Source organism: Heptranchias perlo, chromosome 21 (genome assembly GCF_035084215.1).
Source record: "Heptranchias perlo isolate sHepPer1 chromosome 21, sHepPer1.hap1, whole genome shotgun sequence".
Lineage (NCBI taxonomy): Eukaryota > Metazoa > Chordata > Chondrichthyes > Hexanchiformes > Hexanchidae > Heptranchias > Heptranchias perlo.
This window is the reverse complement of record NC_090345.1, coordinates 16,744,079-16,766,716: the sequence shown is the minus strand read 5'-3', so window position 1 is coordinate 16,766,716 and position 22,638 is coordinate 16,744,079. Positions and strand designations below refer to the sequence as shown.

The 22,638-nt window shown below is 42.6% G+C and overlaps 1 protein-coding gene across 1 annotated transcript in view; it reads right to left on the bottom strand.

Moving 5' to 3' along the window:
* Nucleotides 1–22,638, bottom strand: part of LOC137340296 (docking protein 1-like) — a 29,909-nt gene that overhangs the window by 5,499 nt on the left and 1,772 nt on the right. The window contains exon 3 of the mRNA XM_068002713.1: nucleotides 12,373–12,445. Within this exon, the coding sequence (XP_067858814.1) occupies nucleotides 12,373–12,445 (73 nt within the window). The remainder of the gene's footprint in view (nucleotides 1–12,372; nucleotides 12,446–22,638) is intronic.

Genomic DNA, 22,638 nt, shown 5'->3' with positions numbered 1-22,638 from the left:
AGAAGCCTTGTAGTGCCGAAACAACGGGCGCTACACTGCCAAATTTAGCACCCATAGTACCCTTTTTTTATGGGGGTGGCATGCCCACGATCTGCAACTGGCGCTGGATCTGGAAATCGGGTCATAGGTCGCAATCATGTCAGAATCGTGACAAGTATAACAGATTTGCATGGCAATGCTTCCCTCACGTGTAGCACATCAGGAATTTTATAAATAGCACTATTGGAGGATCACATCAGGAACTTTATAAATAGCGCTATTGGAGTTGGGACCCTATGTTAAAGTTCTCCACCCATATTTTTGGCTCTCTGCTACAGGTGGTCCTGGAGTGATAGGGTCAAGAAAATTCACCCAAACATGACAAACATTTTTTTCGCAAATGGTGACTCACCCTCTTCATTTATACTTAAACAAGATTTTTATTAATGGTGCAATCTGGTGGTCTTGTTTTATCAACTACGAAGAACACAGGTCTTTACTATCTTAACACTGGCTAAATTATACTGGTGGATTTAGGTTCCTGTAATAATGAAGTCAGTTAAAACAGTGACTCTTTAAAAGCCTCCTAAATTAAGAATATGTTTAGTGCAGACAGATGTAATATGCTGTCAGACACATGTATATTTGAGAATAGAAAATAGATCTGCTAATATCACATTTTATAACAGAGAAGTGAAAAAATATAATTGCTTATCTATTATAGAAAATACGTCCTACCAACACAGTTAGGTCAACCAAAATACTACCCATGTCCAATTTAATAATGGAAAAAAAAATCTCAAAACTTTCCACTTCTGGTTGTAATCTAAAGATGTTTCAAGCATATAGCTTTTGCAATCTTTGATGGAAATTAGTAACTTACACTATCGTGTTCTACTTTAAAATAGCATTTATTCTTACAGATAAGTACTGTTTCCTTCATTACCTCTTCCTTCCTCCCGTTAGAGACACTGGTGTTATTTTCCATTGAGGTCAATGCAGCAGCGACAGATTTACGTACAAAACTGTTGCGTTAATGACGTTATGAGGTGTGCAACCTTAAGTATAAAAGTTTATAGTCAACTTAATCAGTTGTTTTTATCTATTCTTGAGGGCTCTCTTTTTTTTATACATTTATAATCTCTTAATACAGAAAGTATTATGACTACAGCCATGTCATATAATTTAAAAATAACAGACTAAATGAATTTGTCTTTAGAGATGTGAAGAGTTCCTTGTTACAATTGTAATTATGAAAGATTTACATTTATATAGCGCCTTTCACGACGTCCCAAAGCCCTTTACAGCCAATGAAGTACTTTTAAACTGTAGACACTGTTGTAATGTAGGAAATGTGGCAGCCAACAGCCGATTTGCACACAGCAAGGTCCCACAAACTGCAATGTGATTATGACCAGATAATCTGCTTTTTGTGACGTTGGTTGAGGGATAAATGTTGGCCCAAACACCAGGGAGAACTCCCCTGCTGTTCTTCGAAATAGTGCCATGGGATCTTTTATGTCCACCTGAAAGGGCAGATGGGGCCTCGGTTTAATATTTTATGTGAAAGTCAGCACCTCTCACAGTGCAGCGCTCCCTCAGTACTGTGCTGAAGTGTCAGCCTAGATTTTATACTCAAGTCTCTGGAGTGGGACTCTGAACCCACAATCTTCTGATTCAGAGGCAAGTGTGCTACCACTGAGCCACAGCTGACACTATTAACAACAATAACAACAACTTGCATTTATATAGCGCCTTTAATGTAGTAAAAACATCCCAAGGCACTTATCAGAAGTGACTATCAAACAAAATTCAACACCGAGCAATATAAGGAGATATTAGGACAGGTGACCAAAAGCTTAGTCAAAGAGGTAGGTTTTAAGGAGCGTCTTAAAGGAGGATAGAGAAACGGAGAAGTTTAGGGAGGGAATTCCAGAGATTAAGGCCTAGGCAGCTGACGGCACGGCTGCTAATGGGATGTGCAAGAGGCAATAATTGGAGGAGAATTAAGGTCTGTAAAAAAATGATTTTTGAAACTAGATTGACAGTTGTTTCCAGGCATTTTAAATTTATTTTGGTTTTGGTAGTAAGTAAGCTTACAAAATAACATTAAGAATAAGAGCTGATTCTCCTCCATGATCCTGGCCCTGATTGGGCCAGATAGCGCAGAAAATGATGGAGAATTGGGCAGCGAGGCCCACCCTCATATCTCTGCCCCAACCTCAAGTTTCCACCTCCAACCTTAATTGGGTAAACCGTTGGACGCTCCCTCACTGCCCGCCACATGTAAATGTGTCAATGCCAGCGGGGAGGTTGGATCTGGCAAGACACCCAATTTAATTGTTTACTGCCACTGTCTCCACCAACCCTAGCCCCTGGGGTCTCTAAATTGCTGGGTGGATGGAGAGGGCCAAGTAGTGGCCTCCTCTCCCTCTGCATATGGCCCAATCACTAACAGCTGAGTCTGCTGCTTAAAAGCAATCACATTCTTCACTTCCAGGGTTCCGTCTCTATGAGTGCTGCTGGGGCAGAATTGCTGCAGTGAAGTGCCACCAGAACTTTGCAGTCTTGTACTGCCAGGCTCCCTCTCAGTGGTAAGGATCCCGCTGGAAGCTTTCTGTGCATACATAATAACCTCCAACACAGAAAAATGGGTCGACGTGACAGCGAGGTTGGGGCAACGGGTGGAAGTCCCACCCTGCTGCAATACCAGCAACAAGAGTACAGACCCACAGCAATGTGGTTGATTCTTAATTGCCCTCTGAAATGGCCTAGCAAGCCACTCAGTTGTAAAATCTCACTAAAAAAAGTCATCATAAGAATAAACCCAGAAGGACCACCCGGCATCGGACCACTAGGCACCAGACACGAGAAACGCAAACCAAGCCCAGTCGACCCTGCAAAGTCCTCCTCACTAACATCTGGGGACTTGTGCCAAAATTGGGAGAGCTGTCCCACAGACTAGTCAAGCAACAGCCTGACATAGCCATACTCACAGAATCATACCTTTCAGCCAATGTCCCAGACTCTTCCATCACCATCCCTGGGTATGTCCTGTCCCACCGGCAGGACAGATCCACCAGAGGTGGTGGTACAGTGATATACAGTTAGGAGGGAGTGGCCCTGGGAGTCCTCAACATTGACTCTGGACCCCATGAAATCTCATGGCATCAGGTCAAACATGGGCAGGGAAACCTCCTGCTGATTACCACCTACCGCCCTCCCTCAGCTGATGAATCAGTCCTCCTCCATGTTGAACACCACTTGGAGGAAGCACTGAGGGTAGCAAGGGCACAGAATGTACTCTGGGTGGGGGACTTCAATGTCCATCACCAAGAGTGGCTCGGTAGCACCACTACTGACCGAGCTGGCCAAGTCCTGAAGGATATAGCTGACAGACTGGGCCTGTGACAGGTGGTGAGCGAACCAACATGAGGGAAAAACTTACTTGACCTCGTCCTCACCAATCTACCTGTCGCAAATGCATCTGTCCATGACAGTATTGGTAGGAGTGACCACCGCACAGTCCTCGTGGAGACGAAGTCCCGTCTTCGCACTGAGGACACCATCCAACGGGTTGTGTGGCACTACCACCGTGCTAAATGGGATAGATTGAGAACAGATCTAGCAGCTCAAAACTGGGCATCCATGAGGTGCTGTGGGCCATCAGCAGCAGCAGAATTGTATTCCAGCACACCTCATGGCCCGGTATATTCCTCACTCTACCATTACCAACAAGCCAGGGGATCAACCCTGGTTCAATGAGGAGTGTAGAACAGCATACCAGGAGCAGCACCAGGCGTACCTAAAAATGAGGTGCCAACCTGGTGAACCTACAACTCAGGACTACATGCATGCTAAACAGCGGAAGCAACATGCTAAAGACAGAGCTAAGCGATTCCACAACCAACGGATCAGATCAAAGCTCTGCAGTCCTGCCACATCCAGTCGTGAATGGTGGTGGACAATTAAACAACTAACGGGAGGAGGAGGCTCTGCAAACATCCCCATCCTCAATGATGGCGGAGTCCAGCACGTGAGTGCAAAAGACAAGGCTGAAGCGATTGCAATCATCTTCAGCCAGAAGTGCCGAGTGGATGATCCATCTCGGCCTCCTCCCGATATCCCCACCATCACAGAAGCCAGTCTTCAGCCAATTCGATTCACTCCACGTGATATCAAGAAATGGCTGAGTGCACTGGATACAGCAAAGTTATATGGGCCCCTACAACATCCCGGCTGTAGTGCTGAAGACTTATGCTCCAGAACTAGCTGCGCCTCTAGCCAAGCTGTTCCAGTACAGCTACAACACTGGCATCTACCCGACAATGTGGAAAATTGCCCAGGTATGTCCTGTCCACAAAAAGCAGGACAAATCCAATCCGGCCAATTACTGCCCCATCAGTCTACTCTCAATCATCAGCAAAGTGATGGAAGGTGTCGGCGACAGTGTTATCCAGCGGCACTTATTCTACAATAACCTGCTCACCGATGCTCAGTTTGGGTTCCGCCAGGACCACTCGGCTCCAGACGTCATTACAGCCTTGGTCCAAACATGGACAAAAGAGCTGAATTCCAGAGGTGAGGTGAGAGTGACTGCCCTTGACATCAAGGCAGCATTTGACCGAGTGTGGCACCAAGGGATGGTGTGTGACTTGGAGGGGAACGTGCAGGTGGTGTTGTTCCTATGTACCTGCTGCACTTGTTCTTCTAGGTGGTAGAGGCCGCGGGTTTGGGAGATGCTGTCGAAGAAGCCTTGGCGAGTTGCTGCAGTGCATCCTGTGGATGGTACACACTGCAGCCACTGTGCGCCGGTGGTGAAGGGAGTGAACGTTTAGGTGGTGGATGGGGTGCCAGTCAAGCGGGCTGCTTTGTCGAGCTTCTTGAGTGTTGTTGGAGCTGCACTCATCCAGGCAAGTGGAGAGTATTCCATCACACTCCTGACTTGTGCCTTGTAGATGGTGGAAAGGCTTTGGGGAGTCAGGAGGTGAGTCACTCATCGCAGAATACCCAGCCTCTGACCTGCTCTTGTAGCCACAGTATTTATATGGCTGGTCCAGTTAAGTTTCTGGTCAGTGGTGACCCCAGGTCGTTGATGGTGGGAGATTCGGCGATGGTAATGCCGTTGAATGTCAAGAGGAGGTGGTTAGACTCTCGCTTGTTGCCTGGCACTTGTCTGGCGCGAATGTTACTTGCCACTTATGAGCCCAAGCCTGGATGTTGTCCAGGTCTTGCTGCATGCGGGCTCGGACTGCTTCATTATTTGAGGGGTTGCAAATGGAACTGAACACCGTGCAATCATCAGCGAACATCCCCATTTCTGACCTTATGATGGAGGGAAGGTCATTGATGAAGGTGCTGAAGATGGTTGGGCCTAGGACACTGCCCTGAGGAACTCCTGCAGCAATGTCCTGGGGCTGAGATGATTGCCCTCCAACAACCATTACCATCTTCCTTTGTGCTAGGTATGACTCCAGCCACTGGAGAGTTTTCCCCCTGATTCCCATTGACTTCAATTTTACTAGCCTGTATTTGCTGGGTTTATCCATACACCCTTTTTTAAACAAGGGTATAACATTTGCAATTCTCCATTCCTCTGGCACCACCATCATATCTAAGGATGATTGGAAGATTATGGCCATTACCACTGCATTTCCACCCTTACTTCCGTCAGCAACCTAGGATGCATCCCATCCGGACCTGGTGACTTATCTACTTTAAGTACAGCCAGCCTTTCTAGTACCACCTCTTTATGAATTTTTAGCCCATCTGGTATTTCAACTACTTCTTCTTTTACTGTGACTTTGGCAGCATCTTCTTCTTTGTTAAAACAGATGCAAAGTACTCATTTAGTACCTCGGCCTCCATGTGTAGGTTTCCTTTTTGGTGCCTAATCAGCCCCACTCCTCCTTTTACTACCCGTTTACTATTTATATGCCTATAGAAGACTTTTGGATTCCCTTTTATGCTAGGTGCTAGTCTATTCTCACTCTCCCTTTGCACCTTCTATTTCCTTTAACACTTCCCCTCTGAACTTTCTATATTCAGCCTGGTTCTCACTTGTATTATCAACCTGATATGTGATATGATCATAAAAGAATATAAATAAATCAAGAAAGTGACCAAAAAAAATAATTGGCCAAAGGAAGAAACAAGGAAAGTGGGCATGGTATAATCTTGTAGAAAAGAAAGATAAACCAGGAAAAAGAAATTAAAAAATGACAAAATGTAAATAGGGAATGCTTAAAAATGGACTTGTGGATGGGAATTTTAACTCCTTAGTGGAAGTGGCAATAAAAAAACAAATTACAACATAATGAATTTAGTAAAAACAATATTCAACAAAGCAAATGACTAAATTCATGCATGAATATGGTGGACTTTATAGAGGGACAATTAGATATTTGGTTATCTTCATTGCTGCAGGCAGATGGGCTTTTTAGTTCATGTTCAACTCATTTTACGGGAAAAAGTACTTGGCTGCCATCCTCTGCTGAATCATTCATGACATCAACACAAACATTTCCTTCAGCAGAAAAAAATTATGATTGTAGAAAAATAGAAGATGTCCAATGACAATTTTAAACAAGAAGGAAATTCAAGGGAGGGTACTTTATGTCTGAAAAATATGGCAACATATAAATTTGTTATCTGTCAGGAAATATCCTTACACCTGCCATTTTGGGTGATAAACAACTGAAAATGTCATCCACTGAAGACACACAGTGTAAACCCAAAACCACCACATTGGTTTGACAATATGTGTAAAGTAGTTTCAATTTATTTTTAGGTATGAAAACCAAAATGTCTTTCTCCGATAGCCAATTGTGTGGTTGGAACATTACTATCAAAAAAAAGTTTCCTAAACTGCTTTAACACATGCAGAATGTCAAAAGCGTATCAGTCACTTAGAGTGTATTGCTAGACAATGTTTCAACTAAAATAAGGACTATAATGTAACCAATTTTCCAATGAAGATCATCCTAATGTGGGTACAGCAAAAAGTGGGCCAAATATTCTAACTTTTGCAATATAGACATGATCCTATCTTCTGGTGGTAGTCATTCTGATGAATGCTTCAATATTCAGTATTTTATGATGCACATTAAAATAATATATCCAAATCCTTTAAAGAAATTGTACATTTTTTGGACCATTCACACTTGGAGAAGTTCAAGAGTCTTCTTTGATGTTCAAACGTTTTATCCTTCAGTTTATCCACAGGTCAACAAATATTAAAAACTCTCGTCCTTAGTACCTCTGTATTGATGTATGGTTGCTAAATTTGCTGATGACACAAAGGTAGGTAGGAAAGTAAGTTTTGAAGAGGACATGAGGAGTCTGCAAAGGGATATAGATTGGTTAAGTGAGTGGGCAAAAAATTGGCAGAGAGTATAATGTGGGAAAATGTGAACTTGTCCACTTTGGCAGGAGGAATAGAAAAGCAGTAGATTATTTAAATGGAGAGAGATTGCAGAACTCTGAGGTACAGAGGGATCTGGGTGCCCTAATACATGAATCACAAAAAGTTAGTATGCAGGTACAGCAAGTGATTAGGAAGGCAAATGGAATGTTGTCATTTATTGCAAGGGGAATAGAATATAAAAGTAGAGATGTTTTGCTATAGTTGTACAGGGCATTGGTGAGACCACATCTAGAATACTGTGTGCAGTTTTGGTCTCCTTATTTAAGAAAGGACATAATTGCTTTGAAGGCTGTTCAGAGAAGGTTCACTCGACTGATTCCTGGAATGAGGGGGTTATCTTATGAGGAAAGGTTGGACAAGTTGGGCCTGTATACACTGGAGTTTAGAAGAATGAGATTTGATCTTATTGAAACATATAAGATCCTGAGGGGACTAGAAGGGGTAGATGCTGAGGGGATGTTTCCCCTTGTGAGAGACTAGAACTAGGGGACACAGTTTAAAAATAAGGGGTCTCCCATTTAAGATGAAGATGAGGAGAATTTTTTTCTCTCAGAGGGTCGTGAGTCTGTGGAACTCCCTTCCCCAGAGAGCGGTGGAGGCAGGGTCATTGAATATTTTTAAGGCGGAGTTAGATAGATTCCTGATTAACAAGGGAGTCAAAGGTTATAGTAGGTAGACGGGAAAGTAGGGTTGAGGTCACAATCAGATCAGCCATGATCTTATCAAATGGCAGAGCAGGCTCGAGGGGCCGAATTGCCTACTCCTGCTCTTAATTCGTATGTTAGTATGTTCGTATGTGTCTCCACAAATGATTCTTTCTCATCTACATCTTTGGGGTCACAACAAAAGCAAGCCATTGCTATGTTTGAGCAGAAAGAAGCTGCTGCAGCTGATAAAGTAGAGCTTCAGATCTGTTACTATTGTCTGCAGACCTTAATGTTTATCATGCCAGTGGATATAAAATTCCATTATACTTTTAGTTTTTCCATATTGTATACTCCATTAATGTGTTTCCTAACTGGACAAGAAGCCAAGGTTGGCAGAATGTTGGAATGGTACCTGACCTGGCAGTGGTCCCTAAATCTCCCTGATGTATCCTGGGTTTATGAATGCCCATAGGGCAATTAGGGATTGGCAATAAATGCTGGCCTCGCCAGCGACGCCCACATCCCATGAACGAATAAAAAATATATATATTTGTTGGGGAACATAACAGCACTTAGTTGATTAGGGAATCTCCCAAGGACCTATCCTTGGCCCACTCCTATTGCTCATCTACATGTTGCTCCTCGGCGACATCACCCGAATATATGTCAGTTTCCACATGTATGCCGACGACACCCAGCTCTATCTCACCACCACCTCTCTCGACCCCTCCATTGCTTCTTGCTGCTTGTCCGATGACCAGAAATCTCCAACAACTAAATATTGGGAAGACCAAAGTCATTGTCGTTCTCTAGCCACCAACTCCATCTCTCTCCCTGGCCACTGATGCTGAACCAGACTGTTCGCAACCTTGGTGTCCCATTTGACCCTGAGATGAGCTTCCGACCCCATAGCCGCTCCATCAACAAGACTGCCTATTTCCACCTCCGTAACATCTCCCGTCTCTGCCTCAGCTCACCTGCTGTGCTGAAACCCTCATCCATGCCTTTGTAACCTCTAGACTTGACTATTCCCAAGCTCTTCTGGCTGGCCTCCTATCTTCCATCCTCCATAAATTTGAGCTCATCCAAAAACTCTGCTGCCCCTATCCTAACTCACACCAAGTCCCGTTCACCCATCATTCCTGTGCTGGCTGACCTACATTGGCTCCTGGTCTGGCAACATCTCTATTTTAAAATTCTCATCATTGTCTTCAAATCCCTCCATGGCCTCATCCCTCCCTATCTCTAACCTCCTTCAGCCCCACAACCCTCCGAGAATCTCTGCACTCCTCAATTCCGGCCTCCTGCACATCCCTGATTTTAATCGCTCCACCATCGGCGGCTGTGCCTTTAGCTGCCTAGGCCCTAAGCTCTTGAATTCCATCCCTATCTACCTCTCTCCTTTAAGATGCTCCTTAAAACCTACCTTTGACCAAACTTTTGGTCACTTGTCCTAATATCTCCTTATGTGGCTTGGGGTCAAATTTTGCTTGCTAACGCTCCTGTGAAGTGCCGTGGGTCATTTCACTATGTTAAAGGTGCTAAATAAATGCAAGTTGTTGTTGTATTAGATATTCAGGAGATCCCTATATCTGTAATATGGTGACCACTGCAGAATGGTGACATTGAATGGGTCTGGTATCATGCCAAATTCAAAATAAGTCAATAATGGTAGTTGGATAAGCTGATATGAATGCTTTACTAGTGTCAATTGGGCACAACTTTGGCTCCTGATAAAAGACAGATGTAATGAATGTCCCTTAGCATCAGGTGGGCATGGGTATTAAGTAACGGCAAAGACAGGTAGGACAATAATAGAATTTTGCTCTGTTAGGCTGATAACATTTTCAAGGGCAATGGTAACCTACCTTTAAAAGATATTGGCCTGTTGATAAACAGCATCAGTGAGCTCTGTGCCTGGTATGCTGTTACGAAATGAATTTGATCTGTGGTTCGGTTAGTTTGTGGATTGCTAATCAATGTTTCAATACAAGTAGCTTTAGTGATTGTTGACCTGATTAAGAACACCTATTTGAATATTACCTGTTGTGTATTGAACACAATCTACTAAAGATAACTGAAATTTCACTCCTGCTCACTGGCCAGCCACCGCTTTCTGCCCATTTCGGGTGGGCAGCTAACTGAAGTCATGCAGATGAGGCCCGAGCCTCACGCTGCTGAGGATGGGTTGTGGGGGGGCGGTGAGGGTGTTTGGCCTTGTCCCACTCCCTGCCCACCCGAATTCGACTCCAGATTAAAATCGGTGTTTACAAATGTTATCAAAACGAGATAGCTCATATGAGGTAATTTCTCATATAACACAAATTATTGTTAAACATTACTTGAAGTCACTTTATTAATGTGTATTACAATGTACAAATATATTTTAAAAATGAAGTCTGCTTGAAAATACACTTTGGTAATTTTAATTTAACCCAGCTAGCAGGAAACTGTTGGGATCGGATCAGTCACCTGTTTTACACCCTGCCCGTCTCCAGGGCACTCCTGCCGGCCGCGATAGGCCCTCCTCCCACCACCCCCCGAACTTACCTGCTTGTTGACACACTACAGGTACCGGCAGCTCACCTAAATGATTGAAATGAGGCCTGAGGCCCAGACAAATTTCTACCCCTATTAGTCTGGGAAAGTGAACAAACAAGGAGATGGCCATAATTTTTTTTTCTCAGATCCAATATATATTTAATTTTTAAAACCATGTAGCTCTACCTGATGTTTCACTGTTTCTGTAACACTTATCTGGATCCAGGCATATGTGAGGATAAATTTGAATGTGAAATGTAGTTTTTCCTTCCTCCTCTCTAAATGGCTCCCGCTGGTCGTCAACCCAGTATTTAGAAACCACATTCTAGTCTCCACTCACTGCTATAGAAGTACTAATATCAAAAATACCAATGTGCCGCTCCCTTGATGGACAATTAATGTTATTCCACTCTTATCATTGAAATGGAAGCTCTTTCATATGACTTTAGCTTGTCAGTATTTCATACCATTTAATCACAATGTAGTCAGGGTTTGAATTGTTTCTTTTGTTTTACTAAAACCTCCCAAAGGTTTGACCCTGAAATTACACTGTGGGATTTTACCATAAAAAAACTCAACACATTCACCCGAAGTTCCTCTCTCTGTTATTTTAGCAGAGTATTGACCCATTTAAAATAAACCCTAATATCCAGAGTATAATTTCAGGGGCCTTGTTTCCGATTCATTCAGTAATACATATTTAACATATAATCTATTATCATCATTATTATACTACTCAGTCTTATAAGAAGCAAAACCTGTACAAGTTTCCAAAACCAAGCTATATTTAAAACTCAAGGGCACAATGATTGAACTTAGTGAAATAGACAATAGCACTGTCTGATAACTAAAACAATTATTTTGTGTATTAAAAGCATAATTATACATCTTTCACTGTATTTTTGGAATCTGAATGAACTCACTGATCTATATTTAACCTATCTGGCACAAAACTAGAATGGTAGGTGCTGCAAAATTTACTCATACTTCTGAAAGCAAATTTGCTAGATGCTTATATTAATCTTTAAGTTTGACTTTGTAGAACAAAACATACATTTCTTCATCCCAACCTCACAACTACAAGAATGAGAACACATTTAATTTGAGATCAAACAATTATCACTGGTCAGAAGTGAGCTGATTTCCTCCTTCCACCTCCACCATTCACACATGCCTGTTAACATTGTCTGTTAATCTTTCATGTCATCAAGTTCTAGATGGGTAGAGAACTTATTTTGTGCCTTATTGATTTCTGATAAGCCCTCACCTCCCCCACATATAAATTGAGGGTTGCTTAGTTTAGTTGTGATACCTCACCATAACCAATACAGGGGGCTCCAGGTATGCCCAATCTTATTGCTTTTAACTTCAAGTTAATTTCAACAGATCTTGGGTTAATCGTTAACTACTTCTAAACAATGAGTGGGGCTCTGGCCATCCTCATGCCTCTGAGAATTTATAAACTCTTCACATAATTAGGCTCTTTCCTTGGCCTTATTTCAGTCAGTCACTCTGACAGCTGAACAAATATGTTTTTCCACTACTGTCTTTGCCTGAACAAATTCCAAATGTACTTACTGATTGAGCAACATTCAAAAGTAAATGACAATAAAGAATACAACATGAACTATTTCTTTCAATTGCAAAATGTGAGTCTAGCTATATTTTAATTGAAACAAAATGTACTCCAAAGGTCAATAGTAAGGTTCAATTTATAAAAGCCTGTGGAACATTGTTAAATGAACTTATGATTATGAAAAGAAAGAACCTGTGCTTTACCTCCTTCATGTGAACAGTAGAGTTCATTTTCTTTCATTCTCATTGCCATCACATCTGAATCCTCTTGAGAATGCTGAATGAAGGCAGATTTCACAAATGAAAGGTATGAAATTAGTCTTTCCATTTGTAAGAAAATAAACAAAAACAAGACATATAAATTCCACAGGATTTTACATGTTTATTTATATCAAGTGTGACAAAATACTGAATTGTATATTTCTTTTACCCCACATGCAAAAATTCTGATTTTTTTTTGTGTGGACTTTGCATCCTCTATGATCAGGAGTATACATTTACTATTCAATATTTAGTTAAACGATTGCAGGACCTGGGAATTGTAACAATAAACCCTTCATTGTGTGTACTTGGTATTATGATCTCACACTTGCCAGCATGTGCATTCTCCTGTCTTTCAGAAGGGGGATTGAAAAAGTCTTGTGAGGGGAGGTTGATTGTAAACCAACTGGTTTATTTTACATGAAATAAATGAATAAGCAGAAGACAGTTTTAAAATTTAAGATTTATTTATCGCTTCATGTACAATAACATTAAAAAATTCATTACCCTGCTGCTGCTACACGCTAAATTTACTGGCAAGTTACCATTCCAAACTAACTGGCACTAATCTTTCCTCTTACAGGCAGTATATATTTTCAACTCAACATGGAGTCCCTCAACTTTCCTCTAGTTAACAGGAAGCAAGATCTTTCTGTGTGTCTGGTAGCAACAGACACAATCTAACTGCCTCTCTAGAGGTAGAGGAAACAAAGCCTGCCTCATCCCTCCCTTACCTGTGAATGTTGAAGATTAGTCTGTTGAGCTGCCAGTCAGTTGCTACCTTGAATGAAATGTTGCCCCCTTCATGGGGTCACTTGCAGCCCCAATACAATTCATTCAACTAAGCCTTCCTGCCAGGCATATTGAATGAAAGTCCAGGGTGCCAACTGCTCTAGGATGCATCCAACAATGTCCTGTTGTCTCAACACTATTACATTATTGCAAAAGTAAACAGTTTTAACACTTTACCATCTTCCGGACTCAACATTGATTTCAATAACTTCAGATCATAACCACTGCTCCCATTTTTTCGGGCAGCAGGTGCTGGCAATGGTTCTGCTATTGCCATTTGCAGCTCCTCTAAACCCATCTTTTGTTTCTTTACTTGTCCCATTACCACCCTCCTTGCCTTGCTCCATCATCCCTTTTGGCATTTAATCACTCCTGCCCTCACCCTATCACAGACCCTTCCCTTTCGTTCTTGTATATCTATAGGAGTTACCCTTTGTAAACTGAACCTGGCATTATATCAACAACACAGTACAAATAAAACCAAAAATTCATTCTAGGCCAGTTAGGGGGAAAGGGAGGGCATCCATACCTAGAGCTCCCTAGATGACTAAAGATATAAAGATTAAAATGAAACAGAAAAAGGAGGCTTATGACAAATGTAAAATTCATAATACAATAGAGAACCAGGCTGAATACAGAAAGTACAGAGGAGATCTAAAAAAGGGAATGAGTGGCAAAGACAGAGTATGAGAATAGATTAGCGGCTAACATAAAAGTGAACCCAAAAGTCTTTTCTAAACATATAAATAATAAAAGGGTAGTCAAAGGAAGCATGGGACTGATTAGGGACAAAAAAGGAGATCTTGTGGAGTCAGAGGGCATGGCTGAGGCACGAAATGAATACTTCACATCAATCTTTACTAGAGAAGAGGATGCTGCCATTGTAGCAGTAAAGGAGGAGGTAGTAGCGATATTGGATAGGATAACAAAAGATAAAGAGGAGGTACTTAAAAGATTGGCAATACTCAAAGTTGAAAAGCCACCCGGTCCAGATGGGATGCATACTGAGGGATGTAAGGGTGGAAATTGCGGAGACTCTGGCCACAATCGTCCAATCCTCCTGAGATATGGTGCCAGAGGACTGGAGGATTGCAAATATTACACCCCTGTTCAAAAAAGGGGAGAGGGATAAACCCAGCAATTACAGGCCATTCAGCCTAACAGAAGTGGTGGGGAAATTTTTAGAGACAATAATCCAGGACAATATTAATTGGCACTTGAAAAAGTATGCGCTAATAAATTAAAGTCAGCACGAATTTGTTAAAGGAAAATTGTGTTTGACTAACTTGATTGAGTTCTTTAATGAAGTAACGGAGAGGGTTGATGAGGATAGTGGGGTTGATGTGTATATGGAGTTTCAAAAGGTATTTGATAAAGTTCCACATAATAGACTTGTTAGCAAAATTAAAGCCCATGGGATTAAAGGGACAGTGACAGTGTGGACACAAAATTGGCTAGGGGACAGAAATCAGAGAGTAGTGGTAAACGGTTGTTTTTCAGACTGGAGGGAAGTATACAGTGGTGTTCCCCAAGGGTCAGTATTAGGACTACTGCTCTTTTTGATATATATTCATGAACTGGACTTGGGTATAGAGGATATAATTTCAAAGTTTGCAGATGACACGAAACTCAGAAATGTAGTAAACGATGTGGAGGATAGTAACAGAATTCAGGAGGATATAGACTGGTGAAATTTAACACAGAGAAGTGTGAAGTGATGCATTGTGATAGGAAGAATAAGAGGCAATATAAAAAAAATGGTACAATTTTAAAAGGGGTGCAGGAACAGAGAGACCTGAGGGTGCACATACACAAATCTTTGAAGGTGGCAGGACAAGTTGAGAAGGCTGTTAAAAAAGCATATGGAATCCTGGGCTTTATTAATAGAGGCATAGAGTACAAAAGCAAGGAAGTTATGCTAAATCTTTATAAAACACTAGTTAGGCCTCAGCTGGAGTAGGAACATAGGAACAGGAGTAGGCCATTCAGCCCCTCGTGCCTGCTCTGCCATTTGATAAGATCATGGCTAATCTGTGATCTAACTCCATATACCTGCCTTTGGCCCATATCCCTTAATACCTTTGATTGCCAAAAAGCTATCTATCTCAGATTTAAATTTAGCAATTGAGCTAGTATCAATTGCTGTTTGCGGAAGAGAGTTCCAAACTTCTACCACCCTTTGTGTGTAGAAATGTTTTCTAATCTCACTCCTGAAAGGTCTGGCTCTAATTTTTAGATTGTGCCCCCTACTCCTAGAATCCCCAACCCACGGAAATAGTTTCTCTCTATCCACCCTATCCGTTCCCCTTAATATCTTATAAACTTCAATCAGATCACCCCTTAACCTTCTAAACTCTAGAGAATACAACCCCAATTTGTGTAATCTCTCCTCCTAACTTAATCCTTGAAGTCCGGGTATCATTCTAGTAAACCTATGCTGCACTACCTCCAAGGCCAATATGTCCTTCCGAAGGTGCGGTGCCCAGAATTGCTCATAGTACTCCAGGTGCGGTCTAACCAGGGTTTTGTATAGCTGCAGCATAACTTCTGCTAACCTTGTACTCTAGTCCTCTAGATATAAAGGCCAGCATTCCATTAGCCTTCTTGATTATTTTCTGCACCTGTTCATGACACTTCAATGATCTATGTACCTGAACCCCTAAGTCCCTTTGGACATCCACTGTTTTTAACTTTTTACCATTTAGAAAGTACCCTGTTCTATCCTTTTTTGATCCAAAGTGGATGACCTCACATTTGTCTACATTGAATTCCATTTGCCACAGTTTTGCCCATTCACCTAATCTATCAATATCGCTTTGTAATTTTATGTTTTCATCTACACTGCTTACAATGCCACCAATCTTTGTATCATCGGCAAACTTTGATATGAGACTTTCTATGCCTTCATCTAAGTCGTTAATAAATATTGTGAATAATTGAGGCCCCAAGACAGATCCCTGTGAGACTCCACTAGTCACATCCTGCCAATGTGAATACTTACCCATTATCCCTACTCTCTGTCGCCTCTCGCTCAGCCAATTTCCTAACCAAGTCCGTACTTTTCCCTCGATTCCATGGGCTTCTAACTTAGCTAACAGTCTCTTATGTGGGACCTTATCAAATGCCTTCTGGAAGTCCATATAAATAACATCCATTGACATTCCCCTGTCCACTACTTTAGTCACCTCTTCAAAAAATTCAATCAGGTTTGTCAGGCACGACCTACTTTTCACAAATCCATGCTGGCTCTCTCTAATTAACTGAAAATTCTCGAGGTGTTCAGTCACCCTATCCTTAGTTATAGACTCCAGCAATTTCCCCACAACAGATGTTAGGCTAACTGGTCTATAATTCCCCGGTTTCCCTCTCTCTCCATTCTTAAAAAGCGGAGTGACATGTGCAATTTTCCAATCTAGAGGGACTGTGTTCAATTCAGGGCACCATACTTTAGAAAGGATGTCAAGGCCTTAGGGAAGGTGCAGAAGAGATTTACTAGAATGGTGCCAGGAATGAGGGACTTCAGTTTTGTGGAGGGACTGGAGAAGCTGGGGTTGTTCTCCTTAGAACAGAGAAGGTGAAGGAGAGATTTGATAGAGGTGTTCAAAATCATGAATGGTTTTGATAGAATAAATAAGGAGAAACTTCTTCCAGTGGCAGAAAGGTCAGTAACCAGAGGACACAGATTTAAAATGATCGGCAAAAAAGCCAGAGGCGACATTAGGAAACATTTTTTTATGCAGCGAGTTGTTATGATCTGAAATGCACTGCTTGAAAGGGCGGTGGAAGCAGATTCAATAGTAACTTTCAAAAGGGAATTGGATAAATACTTGAAGGGAAAAAATGTTCAGGGGTCTGGAGAAAGAACAGTGGAATGGGACTAATTGGATAGCTCTTTCAAAGAGCCAGCACAGGCACGATGGGCCAAACAGCCTCCTCCTGTGCTACACCTACTATGATAGTATGATACTATGAAATAGGTAAAAGTCTCAAAATGTCACACATCTGTTAGTGGATATCTTAAATATATTGACAATGGAGACAATATGAAGAGTCCATTATCTATCTTTCCAGCATCAGCAATATTTTGATTTTGTTTCCATTATCTATTTTTTGAATGATATGTCAAAATTAATATTACTTTGTTTTTCCCGTGTGTGCATTTTCACCACTTTAGTAAAAAAAATTGTTATTTTTTAAATGTTAACAAAAGTGCCCCAAGTATTTTTCATGAACCATTCGGAATTACACATTATAACATTTTATTTTATCTTTCTCCCCTTCTTTTGAACCTAGAATTACATAGAATTATGTAGAATGTACAGCAGACAAACAGGCCATTTGGCCCAACAGGTCCATGCTGGTGTTTATGCTCCATGCGAGCCTCCTCCCTCCTAATTTCATCCAACCCTAGCAGCATATTCTTTTATTCCTTTCTCCCTCATGTGTTTATCTAGTTTCCCCTTAAATGCATCTATGCTAGTCACCTCAACTACTCCTTGTGGTAGCGAGTTCCACATTCCAACCACTCTCTGGATAAAGAAGTTTCTCCTGAATTCCCTATTGGATTTATTAGTGACTATCTTATATTTATGGCCCCTAGTTCTGGTCTCCCCCGCAAGTGGAAACATCTTCTTTACATCTATGCTATCAAACCCTTTCAGAATCTTAAAGACCTCTATCAGGTCACCCCTCAGCCTTCTCTTTTCTAGAGAAAACAGCCCCAGCCTGCTCAATCTTTCTGATAGGTATAACCTCTCAGTTCTGGTATCATCCTAGTAAATCTTTTTTGCACCTTCTCCAGTGCCTCTATGTCCTTTTTATAATATGGAGACCTGAACTGTTCACAGTACTCCGTGTGGTCTAACCAAGGTTCTATACAAGTTTAACATAACTTCTCTGCTTCTCAATTCTATCCCTCTAGAAATGAACCCAGTGCTTGCTTTACTTTTTTTATGGCCTTATTAACCTGCATCGCTACTTTTAGTGATTTGTGTATCTGTACCCCCAGATCCCTCTGTTCCTGTACCCCATTTAGTCTCTTATTATCCAAGCTGTATGTAGCCTCCTTATTCTTCCTACCAAAATGTAACACCTCACATTTATCTATATTGAAATTCATTTGCCAATTACATGCCCATTCTGCAAGTTTATTAATGTCTTCCTGTATTTTGTTACAGTCATCCTTGGTATTAACTATACCCCCCAGTTTGGCGTGGTCCGCAAATTTTGAAATTGTACTCCAATTCCCGAGTCCAAATCATTTACATAAATGGTGAACAATAGCACCGATCCTTGTGGAACACCACTTCCCACCATTTTTCCAGTCTAAGTAACTACCTTTAACCCCTACTCTCTGTTTTCTATTTTGTAGCCAGCTTGCTATCCATTCTGCTACTTGTCCTCAGATTTTAGTCATGAATCTACAATCTTATCGAAGGCCTTTTGAAAACCCAAATATATTACATCTACTGCATTACCTTTGTCTATCCTTTCTGTTAAATTCACAATTCTGTGCTATTCACCATTCCCAGCTCAGAGAATAAACGGTATTAAGTCGCATGGGCCCCGATATTTACAGGGAGTGAGTGGGGGTGTGTGTCAGCGGCCGGGATACCCAGAAATACCGGAAGGCAGTAGTCCTGGCGATTTTAACGGCAGGACCTCAATAGAATTTTTTTCCTCCGTTTCCTGCCCAGCAGCCAGCCAGATTGAGAGACTGGCCGTCAGCCGGGCAGGAAAGCCTCCTATACAAGACAGCAGGCGGAGACTCCTGGGAACGGTACCCATGAATCAAGAAGATCAGGGATCTTCGGGGGTGGGGGGGCTCGGAGCGCAGCAGCGAGGGGGGAAGGAGGGAGACGTCACTGGGGGGAGACATCGCTAGGGAGAGACATCACGGGGGGAGACATCGCAGGGGGGGTCAGCTGATTGCAGGGAGAGTTGGCAAATTGGGGGCAGCGGGTCAGAAGATCGCGGCAGGTTTGTTTGAGGTGCCAGGGAGAAGCACTCCCACTTCTCCTGGCCCACAAGCAGTGTTCTAAAAAGCATTTACCTGCTGGATCTGGCAGCTCCTGCCTCCCTTAAGCTGCCAGGTTTCCCGGGCTCTGGGAAATCCAGCCTGTCAGCGTTAAAGTTAAATGGCTGCGCAAATATCAGGAATGCAGCCTCATTTAAATATAATCACTGACCTGCCTCTCCAGAGCAGGTTACTCAGCTGCCCCCAAACCCACCGTGGTAAAACCGGAAGTTGGTGTGTTCATGGCAGGGTGGGGTTGAGTTTCACCTTTTTAGCAATTTAACCTCCGACCCTCTCTTGCCTATCATGCGGGGGTTAAAATCCCACCCCATGGTATCTGGAAATGCCTATCTTGATAGTGGTAGTGTGATGAAGTCGATATGTAGACAATGTGAGGTCAGCTTGGAGCATCCACAAATGATTGTCCAGGTTTATTGACAGTTGTGGAGAGGTAACGGATACAGGAGCTGTTCAAGGGGCAGTGTATCAGCAGGCCCACTGCTGGAGGTTGTCCAGTGGAATCAGAGGGGTATAAATTTGTCTTGGGTGTTAGCACGAATTGGGCAATAGTGAATCAGCAGCTTGTTTTACACGCCGTCTGATTTCCTTTACCATTGAAGTCAATAGGAAGAAAATCAGGCACAATGCAAAACGGGCCGCCAATTCGCTATCGTCTGCTTTGTGCTACCACCCAAAATTAATTCATACCCCCAGAGGGCCAAGATGGAGTGGAGCGTTGACCATGAGCCAGCAGAGGCTGATCCAGGGGTTCATTGGAGATGAGTAGTGGTCTCAGTTGTTTGCAGTGCCCTCCAGCAGATCTGGTACACTAGCAGAAGGGCGAGGAGCAGTGGGATTGAATCCTGAGGACCAACTGCAGTGAAGTCCAGGGAGTCAGAGGAAAGTGATAGGTAAATCCATGGAATCAGTGCAAATGAGGGACCTGGCCCAAGGAACATCTGTAAGGAGGTGAGGAGCTCATAAGATCGGGAATAGCTGCAGGTCCTTAAGGAGCTGGTCCAACCCAGTCCAGTGAAGTCCAGTCCAGTCCCCTAGTTTTAATTATGCAATTCTTGACATAGTTTAAAAATAATATGGTGCCATTGCAGACAACACTTCATTTTTATTTTAATTGCCTAAGAGTATGCAAGTCCTAAATGCTATATTTTATTCTTTATACGATAAACTTAGCTAAGCAATCCCAACAGGCATTTAATTAACTGAATGAATGCCCTACTAAGCTATCTCTATCAGTATATCAATGTATCTGTAATTGTTCCGAGAATTGTGTGTTAACAGATTGATTTCAAAACTTAACTCAGTGCTTGACAACATTCTGGAGGATTGTGCAAAAGGATGTAATCTCCAGTTGAATTACAATAAGATATATATTTAGAGTCTTGGACTAGAGATCCCAATTAGGTGATTATTGGCTTCAGTCCATTTCTTGGAATACAGGAAATAGCTGCAATTATGTGTAAGGTGGGTCCATGTGCAATGGTAATTGGTGCAGCGATGTAGATGTAGCAGCATATGTCACCAAAGTTACAAATATGAAGAACTTCAAAAACGTTGTTTTATTTAAAAAAAGGAAAACCCAGCCGAAGCAATATAAAGTAACAGTTTTATTTTAGTAGCTGTGGCAGCAGCAGCAGTAGCTGGTGTCGTGAACCAATTGGATTAACACACCTGTCTCTTTGTGGGTGATCTGACTTTGTAAAATAGAGGGTTCCTTTTGGACACCTTGCAATACAGTGAAGATCAAAGGCAATCTGGGCACCCTAAACATTCACTCCCTTCACCACCGGCGCACTGTGGCTGCAGTGTGTACCATCTACAGGATGCACTGCAGCAACTCACTAAGGCTTCTTCGACAGCACCTCCCAAACCCACGACCTCTACCACCTAGAAGGACAAGAGCAGCAGGCACATGGGAACAACACCACCTGAACGTTCCCCTCCAAGTCACACACCATCCTGACTTGGAAATATATCGCCGTTCCTTAATCGTCGCTGGGTCAAAATCCTGGAACTCTCTACCTAACCGCACTGCGAGAGAACCTTCACCACACGGACTGCAGCGGTTCAAGAAGGCGGCTCACCACCACCTTCTCAAGGGCAATTAGGGATGGACAATAAATTCAGGCCTCGCCAGCGACGCCCACATCCCATGAATGAATTTTTAAAAATACCATGGTATTACAGAGATGAAAACAAACACCCTAAATAGGTGAGATAGACATAGACAGAGTAACTACGGTCTAGAAATTGGTTTATGCCAAAACCCAGCAGCAGTGACCACCATGCCAAATCTGATGTGCAAGAGGACCACATGAAATTGGTCCTCTTGTGTCATCAGGATGCAACAGGCATGCTGGGGGAAGTATAGCAGTCCTGAAGACGGTTAAAGTCGGCCGGTGGGGCGCGGCCCATGGTAAATTGGGGGGAAGGGGGAGGAGATTGGGAGGGGGCAGAGTAGTGGCTGGCAGCAGACCACAGTTTCAATGTGGAGGCAGGAAGAGCAATCCTCCTCTTCCTGGCTTCACAATCAGGTAAGTATTTTTGCTTCTTACTGAACTACTTATGGCAGCCTCCAGCATTCCCTGGAAACCCAGCTGCTAAAGGGAGACGGGAACTGCTGGATCCAGCAGGTAAGTGCTTTCCCAGCATCGCTTGTGGGCCAGGAGTAGCAAGAGTGCATCCCCCAGCCCCTCAAGCTAACCTGCCGCAATCTGCCTCCTTCCCTGCGGGAGACCTACTCGTCGATTTACCGCCTGCTTTGCGCCGATCTTGATTTTAACCTGCTCTTCTGTGTTCAGGTGTTAAAGGCACCTACCTGAAGCCATGGGAACCTTCTTTAAATATGCAGATCGGAGTCTGAGATATCATCGGGCCACGAATGCAATTTTAACTCTAGCCATTTAAGATAAGTTTTATTATTTTTCCTTGTGTGCCCAGGAGGAGTAAGAGTACCCCTCCAGGTCCCACAAGGAAAGTTTAGGCTTCCCCTGCCCCGGGGCTTCACCTTCTTTCCTCCCGCTGGCCAGTTGCCGCTTTCCGCCAGTTTCTGACTTTCGGAGCTTCAGGCAGAGTCCATAGATTTCATGTTCCAATTGGCATATGTCCCACAAGTGTTACGTGCATGTTTGTTGTAGAGTGGGTTGCCTTTCATAACGTGGAGAATGCATCTTCTTGTGGCAAGCCGAGATAGCTGCATTAGCTTACAAATTGCAAAAGTGAACCAATGTTTTTTGATTTACCTAGTTTTCCCTACTGTCCTTTTCAACCTTGATGAAGTCCTGCACCATAGACCTTGGTCCTTCACCTAGGTTTCAGCTTATCTATTTAATCTTGTCTCACAGCCAGCAGTGTCTGTTCTTTATTGGATTTAAACTTTGAAT